This window comes from Chinchilla lanigera, unplaced genomic scaffold, assembly GCF_000276665.1.
Source record: "Chinchilla lanigera isolate Chin_1 unplaced genomic scaffold, ChiLan1.0 scaffold00201, whole genome shotgun sequence".
NCBI classification, from domain to species: Eukaryota; Metazoa; Chordata; class Mammalia; order Rodentia; family Chinchillidae; genus Chinchilla; species Chinchilla lanigera.
The window spans coordinates 361,743-372,668 of record NW_004955602.1 but is presented as its reverse complement, the minus strand read 5'-3'; the positions used below and the strand labels follow the sequence as shown (position 1 = coordinate 372,668).

The window sequence follows — 10,926 nt, the reverse complement described above, 5'->3', positions numbered from 1 at the left end:
CAAAAAAAAAAGATTTTTTATGTGGTCAGATTTACATCTGCCATTTTACTTTCTTTTTTTTTTTTTTTTTTTTTTTTTTTTTTTTTGTCTTTTCTTCTGGTACCAGAAATCGAACTCATGACCTTGTGCTTGCCAGGCAGACACTTTTGCCGCTGAGCTAAATCCCCAGCCCCTTTACTTTCTATTTCTATGTTTCATGTTCTTTTTGTTCCTTTTCCCCCTTTCTATTGCTTTCTTTTGCATTAAGTAAATATTTCTAACATTTTACTTTAGTGACTTTTGGCGACTTTTAAATTTACTTCCTTAGTTGTTGATCTATGGTTTTCCATGAATATCTGAAGATAAAATCAGCTTCAAAGAAATAGTAATTTAATACCAATGAGATATAGAAATATTTATTTTATATAGCTCTATACCCATTTCTTCCTTTTTGTGATATTGCTATCATATTTAGTACATCAAAAATATTATAACAATTCATTCTTATAGTTACTACTTTGTATAATTTTAAGCCTTTTACAGAAGCTAAGAACGGGGGGCTGGGGATTTAGCTCAGCAGCAAAAGCGCCTGCCTGGCAAGTGCAAGGTCGTGAGTTCGGTTCCCAGTACCGGAGAAAAACAAAAACAAAAAAAAAAAACAACAGAAGCTAAGAACGGAAACACACACACATACAGAGTATAGTTTTGTTTGTGTTTTCTATTTAAAAGTTTTTTATGTTTTTAATTTATTTTTATTTGTATATGTTTGGGATCAAAATGAATACATTCAGCGTGTGGAGTTGATGCATGTGCATATTATATCATACTCCTTATTAATTCCCTCCCCTTCTCCTCGCTCCCCTCTCCCTCCAGGCCTTCATCCCCTTCCCGTCTATAAAAGATCTACTCCAACTTTTGTTATATTAACATTATTTATCATTTGTAATTTTCTTTATTTGTTTCTGTGGAGTTGAGTTACCAAAGTAGTTATTTCTTTAGTTCCATGTGGCTTTGCTGTTACCCATCTCATCTATGCTCTTATTGGCAAGTGCTTTACATTTCTGTTATAGCACTTGTCTTTTAAGCCCTTAGGAGAAGAAACGGAAGCCTTTAGTTAAACTACCCTTCCTAATTCCATAATTACCTTTATCTTTGCTGTTTTTTAAATGAAGATCAAGTTCCATTTACAATGAGGAACTTCCAAGTCTATTAGCAATTTTTTCTCTCCGTTTTATTTTTCAGGAATATCTCTATTGCATATTCATTTTTTACAAATAGCTTTGCTGAATGTAAGATTCTTGGTTGACCATTTTCATTTTTCTCTGATCACTTTGAATATATCATCTTGCTGCCTTCTAGCCTCCATTGTTTCTGATGTGAACTCAGTTTTTAATTTCACTGAGGTTCACTTGTAAGTGACCAGTCATTTCTTGGTTCCTGACTTTCAAGGTTTTATGTTTTTTGTGACTTTTAGGATATGTCTATGGATCCCCTTGATAATATGATATGTTTGTGAATCCCTTTGTACTCATCCTGCTTGGAATTCATTGAACTTCCTAGGTATTGGATTAAGTTTTTCAATACACCTGTAGAATTTGGAGCCATTAATTTTTCATTTTTTTTCTGCTGTCTGGTCAAAATAACTTATGATTCAAGGGTGACTGTGCATATGCAAGGATTTGCTTCAGGAGAATTGTCAGATTAGCATTGCTTAATAATACTTACTATTGTAGAGGGTAGACTTCACTAAAATTGCCAGCTATTTACTAAACAAATAAACAAATACATCCTGGTGGGATGACATAGAGTTGCTGCAGTATATTATCTAAAATGTCCAGCTTCCAAGAAAATTATGAGACATGCATTGAACAGGAAAGTATGATCCTTATTATGAGGGGAAAAAAGTAGGCAATAGAATGTGCTTATGAGTTTTTATTAGGTATTTAACAAAGCCTTCAAAGTTGCCATTATTAACATATTGCAAGAACTTGAGGAAAACATGATATGATAAAAAAGTAAAAATGTTATGGCAGTATCACATTAAAGAATATCAATAAGCAGAAATTAGAAAAAATCAAATGGAAATTTTAGAGTTGAAAAATCTAATAACTGTCAGGCAGCTTTCCATTAATATAACAACTAGCTGAGATAATCAATTTATACAAAAGGAAAGTTTTATTTTGTCTCACACTTCTGGAGGGGTAGAGTGGTAAGCCCCTTTGAGTTTTGGATTATGGACAGGCAGCACACCAGGGTAAAGAGTACATTGTGGAACAAAGCCATTCATCTCATAACCTTGAATGACAAAGGGAGAAAGTGAAGGGTGCCACAGTCCACTTCAAGGGCCTCCCCTTAATTACCTAAAACCTCTCACTAGGTCGCACGTCTTAAAGTTTTTACCACCTCCCAGTAGTGTCAAGCTGGAGATCAGCGTTTACCACATGGCCCTGTAAGGGACATTGTAGACCCAAACTGTAGCAAACTGCAATGAAAAAAATCACTAAAGTGGTTCAAAGGTAGATGTGAAGCATCAGAAGAGAGAATTAGTGAACTTTGACTGATTGTTGCAAATTATGTCACCATAAGAACAGAGGCAAAAGTGAAAAATAAACAGGGTCTCAGCGAAAAGCAAGTGTACCAACTTGCCTATATTTTATTAAAAGTCCCTGAAGAGATTCCTCTGCATGTAGCTGTGGGGAAGAAGGCATCCAGGACTCTTGGCTACACCACTGTGTTGTGGAAGTAACTGCAAGTGTGAGATAAGGGGAGCCACTGAGATTCAGATACCTCAAGCTCACATTATTCTTAAAGGAGTTTAATAGACTTTCTCAAATCTTTCTTCATTTGTTTTGTGTCCTTAGGCTGTCATCAGTTGGCTGAGGGTCCTTTTACTCAATTCAGATAGAAATAGAAAACTTTACTTGATGTTAGCAGTGCCAGGCTTTGACTGCCGGTGGCCCTCACCCTTTAGGGTTATACCTGTGAGCTTTCAGTACTTCTTAGTTCTTGATGTTAAAGCTTTTGGTGGCTCGCGCCATCCCTCTCAGCACCTCAGAAGCCAAGGCTCATAGCCCCCTTGGTTGCTTTCTCCAGCTCTTCCAACAGCTTCCACTGCCTCTCCCGTAGTCTCCACAGTTCACTGCAAGTCACCACTGGTTCCCACGAGTCTTTGATCTTCACTGCTCTGTTGTTTTCTAGAGCTGTTTAGGGCTAATAGCCCCCAGTGTTATGAGCCCCTTTTACTGCAGCCTGCTCATCCCTCTTTAACCAAGATATGAATCATAAGTCCTTTTACTGCAGCCTGCTCATCCCTCTTTAACCAAGATATGAATCATAAGTCTCCTCAAGCAAGGCTTTACTGGGACCTGTGCTGTGGGAGAGGGGCTAGTGCACAGGAGGGAGCCCTCTTAAACTGACTCAAGAAGTGTAAGGGAGTGCTTACACTTACATAGAGGGCGAGCAGGCTATATGTGTATAGTTTTTGGCATTTCACAGCCTTACTTGGGGACTTTTGCAGTAGTAAAAGAGGATGTGTGGGGTCATCTGATCGTTACATAGTGGAGTCCTCCAGAGTGGTTATAGGGCAGCATTATCTGGGATGGGTTCACACCTGCTTGGCCAAGGCAAGTATCTCCGTAAAGTGGCGATGGGGCAGTCTCAGCTTTGCTAACAGATCTGCCAAACTTCATGGGAAGTAGCTACTTGATGGACAGCTCTCATGTTTCCCTGAATTGGTGGGGCTAAAATCATTACTGCCTCTGCTTTCAGGGGATCTCCAGGAGGTGTGGTCATATTGACCAATGCTCATTGGGATTTGGGGATTCCAGGATTATCAGCGGTGGGCCCAGTCCCTCGCTGATCTTTGTCCTGTCGGGCCATTTTCTACTGCTCCTCAGAGAGTCAGTAGCAGCAGTTCAGAGTCAGGGAGAGACATCATAGCTGTCAGAGGAACCTTGGCTTCTGTCAGCATGTCCTAGAGAGCAGATGCTGAAGCAGCTGCAGAGGTGGCAGAGATACTATGGTCCGTCGTGCCAGGCCACTTGGGGAGGAGAGCTGGAGCAAGAGGGTGGGGTGTGATAGTTGTCGGTCAGATCACACTGTCCCCCAGAGATGGGTCTGCAGAGGGCATTACAGTGTTATGCTAGGAGTACATCTACTCGGTCCTCTCTACATTTAGATTATAAGTCAGTATTTTACACCTAATCCTTTGCTATTTGCTTCTAAGTTTCAATTTGCTCCCTCTTTTACTGCACAACAGCTTTACTGTGATCTATGTTCCTCATTTTTATTTGACTTATTCCATATTACCTTTAGTCTCATCCAAACAAAAACAAAATAGAAAATTTAAACAGCACTTGTTTGAAATCTATCTGTCTTTGTGTTTCCTAATCTTAAAAAGGAAATATATGGTCTTTACCCCATAAAACAAAGAACAGATATTTTAGTCCACTTCTTATGTTTTGATACAATGTTCAGAAATTTAAATTTTCCTTTGGATTAACATTAGCTAAATTAATTTACTCATGCTATCTTAATAATGCTAGTATATAAAAACTGCCTCACATTTAGTTCTCAAATTGGTCATTTCCAATCCATATTTCAGTGCAAAGCAGTACACTTCACCAGAGATAAGGAAGATGAAGAAGGGGCATAGAAAACAGGACACCAGCCACAGTGGCTGTTAGTGAGGATGGGGTGGGAGCCATGGTGAGACACAGGGGGAGAACAAGGAGTAGAAACTTTACCTATGTGTCATGTCCTTAGATTGACAGTTAGAAGCATAGTTTGATCATCAATTGGTTTAGTTGTAAGAAAACCCCCTTCTGGACATTAACTGAAACAAGGACTACTTTTCCTGGCTATCAGCCCAGTTCAATTTCCATTTTAATTTCACAATCTTAACTGAATTTATTTCATTAAACAGTTTTCCACCTCCTACTTTTACCTTTCTATCTTCACGCAGCATTCAATTGTATTTCCCAGTTTTAGTATCCCCAAATTTTCATGAAGATCTGCATTATATTTTAGCTCTAAGCTAAGTAGATCTATTATCAGAATAGAGGTCTAAGTAATTTAGCAGATTGATTTCAGCACACAGTTGATTCTGTCACAGTCCATAAATTGGAGAGTAGCCTTGAAGTGAGCACAAAAGGATGTTTTCTTCGTTTTTGTTTTCCTCTTATTGTTAAAAAAAAAAACTCGTATAGGTGACTCCAGATGAAATCATAGTAACTGAGGAGAAAGTGTATATTAAGGGGCCCTGTGTCCAAGAAATCAACCTAAATTCTGGAAAAGCCTTTAATGAACTAAACTATTGTGGTTCTCTTCTTTCCTATAACCAGGATATCCATTGCCAAAGCTTGATGTGAACTTCCCACTGGCTGAGCATCGAGAAGAGCCATGGGTGAAGGACTTACAGGATTCCAAAGAAATGAAACAATTACTTGATTCCAAGATAAGTAAGTAATTATTCATTGACATGCTAGGGAAGAAAGAACAGAAAATTTCAACCTTAATCCAGGTGAAGAGCTTGGTATTCCATTTAGGAATTTCTGTATTCTGGCTAATGATGGTTTAATGACTCTTGGTTTTCCTTCATTTATTTTTCTCTTAGAATACAATTAACATCTTCAATTTTTGTTTCTTTTCTCAGGTTTTGAGATGGGGATAGGAAATGAAGAAGATGCTTCAAAAGAGAAAAAACTGGAGAATATATATCCATTTATTGTAACTTTAGAGGGAAATTCTCTCCATGATCCCATTATGCAAAAAGACTATATTCCATTAGAAAATCAGTGGGAGCCACCCCCAGAGGATTTACAGACAGATTTAACAAAACTTGTGGATCATCAAAACCCCACTCTAAGAGAGACACCTGAGAGCACCAACCTGGAAGAAACTCTCAACCCTAGGCCCCCAAAGAAAAAGAATCCAGGAGAGAAACCTCACCGATGTCCTCAGTGTGGAAAATGTTTTGCTCGGAAGTCACAACTTACTGGGCACCAGAGGATTCATTCAGGAGAGGAACCTCACAAATGCCCTGAATGTGGAAAAAGATTCCTTCGTAGTTCAGACCTTTATAGACACCAACGACTTCATACAGGAGAGAGACCCTATGAATGTACTGTGTGTAAAAAGCGATTCACGCGGCGGTCACACCTTATTGGGCACCAGAGAACTCATTCCGAAGAGGAAACATATAAATGCCTTGAATGTGGGAAAAGTTTTTGTCATGGATCAAGTCTTAAAAGACATCTGAAAACTCACACAGGTGAAAAACCTCATAGATGTCATAATTGTGGGAAAAGTTTCAGTAGACTGACCGCGCTTACTTTGCACCAGAGAACACATACTGAAGAGAGACCTTTTAAATGTAATTACTGTGGAAAAAGCTTTAGGCAGAGGCCCAGCCTTGTTATTCATTTAAGAATCCATACAGGGGAAAAGCCATACAAATGTAGTCATTGTTCTAAAAGCTTCAGACAGAGAGCAGGCCTTATAATGCACCAAGTCACTCATTTTAGAGGACTTCTTTAGGAGTTGATGAGGGAAACAGGTCCTACAAAAACTAACACTAACTCAAAAACATTGTGACCTGTAGTAGCCTGTTTGTTTGGAAGGACATTTTTGTTTGAACTCATGAGAACAGCTTTTGGGGGGTGGGGGACTGGGTTTTATTAGCATTTTTATTTTGAGAATTCAAAACTGCAGACAGCATAAGAATTCCAAGTGTTGATATATTTCAGCCTTTCTTTACAAGAGGTAGGGGGGCTATTTTGAAAATCTGTCTGAGCTCTGGACATCCAAGCTCTAGGCATATGAACTCTATAGACATATGAGCTGTAGGCATATGAGCTCTAAAATAGCCACCTACAGTAGTAGCTTTCCTAACTTGATTTATCCTGTCTCCATAACTCTTTTTTTTTATTAAAGTGGAAAATTTTGTGTTCCAGGGCAACCACATTGTAAGTATAAACATAAAACATAAAAATGATGAAAGCCCCTTTCAGGGTAGGATCAGTACAATGGATAACCATGCCTATCTGACGTATCTGTTGTACCACTATCATACATATTCTGCTGTGTAATTATTAAAGGTGAGCTAAAAACTTTAGATGTGACAAGGTGGCAAGAAGGGAGACAGTGAATTTTGTCAAACAATAAAATTATGTCAGGAACACAAGGATGGAGGGGTATCACTTGCCTGGTGAGAACTGGGTTATTTCTATTAAAATGTTTATGTTTAAGAATTGATTTTAAACTTTATTTCTGAATTTTGCAGTTTGCTTGACTGCTTAGTTGGAAGTCTGTGGTGATGGCCCTTAGAGGGTAGTATTAATTTGGTAATTAAGCTTTAGTTCTGGAATAGTCCACTTGAAGCCAGGTGTGATGTTGCACACCTGTGATCCCAGCACTCTGGGAGGCTGAAGCAGGAAGATAGCATGTTCAAGTCCAGCCTGAGCAAATTAATGACTTACAAGAACTTGTCTCAAAATAAAAAATCAGAAAAAGATTGGGGAAGGCCTAGGGTTTGATCCCCATTACTACAAAAAGTAAAGAACCCACTTGACTATTGAAATTGTACAAGTAGGATGCTATTTAACTGAGATTGACTGAATTGAAGAAACCAGTATCCATCTCTTTTCACTCTCTTTGGTATTCACTCATGTGTCTTTCAGTGCTTTTGAAATTTTACCCATTCTTTAATTCATTATCTTCCTAACAATGTGTCATAGAACACTTATTTCTGCAAGATATTCTGCAAGTAAGTTTCTGAATTGCTTCCTGCTGTTTCCCCTTCCTGGATTCATAGTGCACACCAGCTTATGAGACTCTGGGAGAGGTCTTTTAGTAAAGGAGGAGAAAGCACCTCTTTGGCTCAATGTTTTCCAAACATCCTTGGACCCAGTACACCCTTTTCATGTTCATCCAATAATAGCTGACAGAACTATTATTCTGTAAATGTTCCTTGGAACATACTGCCTTAAACAAATATTTCTATAACTATCAGTAAACTTCTGTTGCTCCCAAGCTAGTTATGTCCAGTTGTTTTAAGGGTATTATAAAAATTCTTTAAAGATACATGTCTTTTGTATAATACACACATATATCATTTCAGGGTGTTGAGGATCACTAATTTATTTCATTTATAAATTGTTCAGTGATTCTCCACCTCTTCATTTTCCCTATAAGTACACACACACATACAAACACACACAAATACAGATACATACACACATACCATTTTAAGGAGGTGAGGATCACAAATTCAGGCAAATAAATGTTGCCAGTGATTATCATACTTTTTGAATTTTACTTATAATTACATACACAGTTTTTACTTGTATAAATACTCTTATATAATCCTGGTAATAACTCAAATTCCCACATAAGGGAAGAAGTCTCATTATCAGTTAGTATGTGAAAATATTTATTGAGCCTAGTTCCTTGTTATGAGATACAAGAAATAGGACAGTCAAGCATTTTTCTTTTATGAAGCTATCCAGTCATTCTTTCCTTAACTAGGACTAGGGAAGTATATCTCGTCTATTGCAATGAATTGCTTGCAGCTGATATCTAAGCATTTGGGAGTATCTACTATGTGCCTAACTAGTCCTGTGCTAGGCTTAAAAGAAGCTAGTCAAGAAATACAGTTCATGGGTCAGGCTCATAAAAGAGTTTATAATATCTCTAGTTATAAACAAGAGTTGGGGAACACATGGAGAACAATGCAAGAGAGTTTGTAATTAAGTGCCAAACCATATCAAGTGCCAGAGTCAGGATGTGTCATTAACTCTTGACATCCGGGTCCCTGTATGATGCTGCTATACATTTGGGGTTAAAATTGGGATCCCAGTAGCAATAAACATGTAACATGAGAGGAGTCTGAATGTAGAGATGAAAAATACCGAATGTAGTGGCTTCTCTTTTCTCTTGTGGAATTGCGTTCAAACCAGAACAGTGCCTTAGAATGGATGTGCCCAACTGCTCTGTATTTATACAATATTTTAATAAAATGGAAATGTGTATGCTATTTCTGGTTCTCTTACATTAAGTAATTGTTTGAATAACTTAAGAGATGCTTCCCTGAACAGTGACAACAAACATCACATTTGATTCCTGTCCCCATTCCAAGTTGGAATCACTTTTCTGTCTGCGGCCATAGTACACTGATTGCATTGTTTTTAACATTTAATACTGAGAATTTTAGCTCATCAAGTTAGCTACAATCATTGTAATAGCTGCAGCCTCCCTCATCTATATTATGAGCAAACATGATTAGATTTTTACAAGACAGAATGTCTCATATTCATCTCTTTGTTACAGTGCCCTGTATATATAAACACTAATAAATATCTGTGGCATTGAATGAAAAAACATGTGAAATATTTCTTGGGAACAGATTACATAATAATAATATTGCATGGGTATACCTAACTAGGGCATATATAGTACTAACCTCATATCTACTATGAAGGGCAAGAAACAGTACACACTTCATAAGTACTGTAAAGATTAAATCTGTGTTTCAGGCCCTGCACAGTATAGGCTTTCATTAAATACCAAATATATTGTACTGTCATTCTTTTTAATGATAAAAGCAGTTAAAGCTAGTTATTTTCTTCTAAGTATGGTTTTGGTAATATTTCATAATTTTTGTAATGCTCTTATTGATGATTTTAAAGTTAGTTTTCACTATAATTCCTCTTTGGCATATGAGCTGTACAATGTTGCTATTTTCCTTTTAATTTTTGGTTTTGTTGCATTGTGATTAGAAAAGAAGTTTTATTCTAATTCTACTTTTAAAGCTCATTTAAGGTTTGGTTTTTGTTGTTGTTGTTGTTGTTGTTGTTTTTGTGGCACCAGGAATCAATCTCAGGGTCTTGCCCTTGCCAGGCAGGCACTTGTGCCTCTGAGCTATATCCCATCCCGGCCCTTAAATTTTTTTAAAAAACATATTCACTAAAATTTTGTAGGTTTCCTAGAGACTATAAAATAAGAGTTCCATTGGTGGTCACAAATTTTGAATTCATCTTTGGCTGCCAACTATTTTAGTGTCGTTAGGATTATTCTTTTAGAATTGCAGTGACACAGAGATTAGGTTGCTGCCCATACGTAAGTGCACCCTTGCACTTATGTATTCTCCCTTTCCTTGGCAAGAGGTCTTTTTCTTTTTCTTTCTTTTTTTGTATGTTCCATGAATGTTATATAAAAATTGTTAATAGCTGTTAGCATTGAAGCTACCAGTAAACACAGGAGACTAAAGAGGTAGGAGAGGTCTTGCCTGTTCAACCAGGCAGAGAGTGCGCCTTCTGGGGAGCCCCTGGCTGCCTTTACTTCTTCCTCCTGAGCCCAGAGAGAACCCCTAGCAGTCCCTTTAAGGTTTTTGCAACTCTCATCCGGAGTAGCAGGGCCTGTTCTATAGCATTTTAGGGAAACAAGGAAAATATATGGGACTCTGTCTCAAGTGGTTCACCACTAGGTGGAGGAAGAGAGTCGTTGCCCTTTGTCCCCTTGCACTCGCGGTCTCCATGGCATTCTGAAGGGGACCAGATCTGGCAGATCCTGATTACCACACGAGCCATATTCCCGCAAGCCCCTCACTTCTAGCCTCCTAAATACAATATTCTCACAAAAGATCAGAGCTCATGCTTAAGCCCAGGCCCAGCTCCAGCTTCTTTTCTAGTCCTCTGTGGCACACGTGCAATGGGATGGGGTGGAAATTTATCTCTTAGTCTTTCCTAGGCAATAATAATCAGATTTTTCAGCCTCCAGTCCTGGAATTTTATCTACTGCGATTTGGGGAGAGGGGGAACCTTGTGATGTACAGGTCCTGGAGCGATGGGTGCATGGGATAGCTTCTACCAAGACTTTCTACCTTACACTGTCAGAGATCTAGGAAAACCCAAGTTTGTACTTTTTAAGGCACTTAAGACATAAAAATAT

At 38.1% G+C, this 10,926-nt stretch overlaps 1 protein-coding gene across 2 annotated transcripts in view; it reads left to right on the top strand.

The window, feature by feature from the left end:
* The window catches only part of Znf449 (zinc finger protein 449), a 17,576-nt gene extending 8,248 nt beyond the window's left edge, over positions 1-9,328 (top strand). For both annotated transcript variants that reach the window (XM_005414832.2, XM_013510080.1), the window contains exons 4-5: positions 5,322-5,438; positions 5,633-9,328. In XM_005414832.2, coding sequence (XP_005414889.1) covers positions 5,322-5,438; positions 5,633-6,516 — 1,001 coding nt within the window. In that variant the 3' untranslated portion in view covers positions 6,517-9,328. The remainder of the gene's footprint in view (positions 1-5,321; positions 5,439-5,632) is intronic.
* The last annotated feature ends 1,598 nt before the right edge of the window (positions 9,329-10,926 follow it).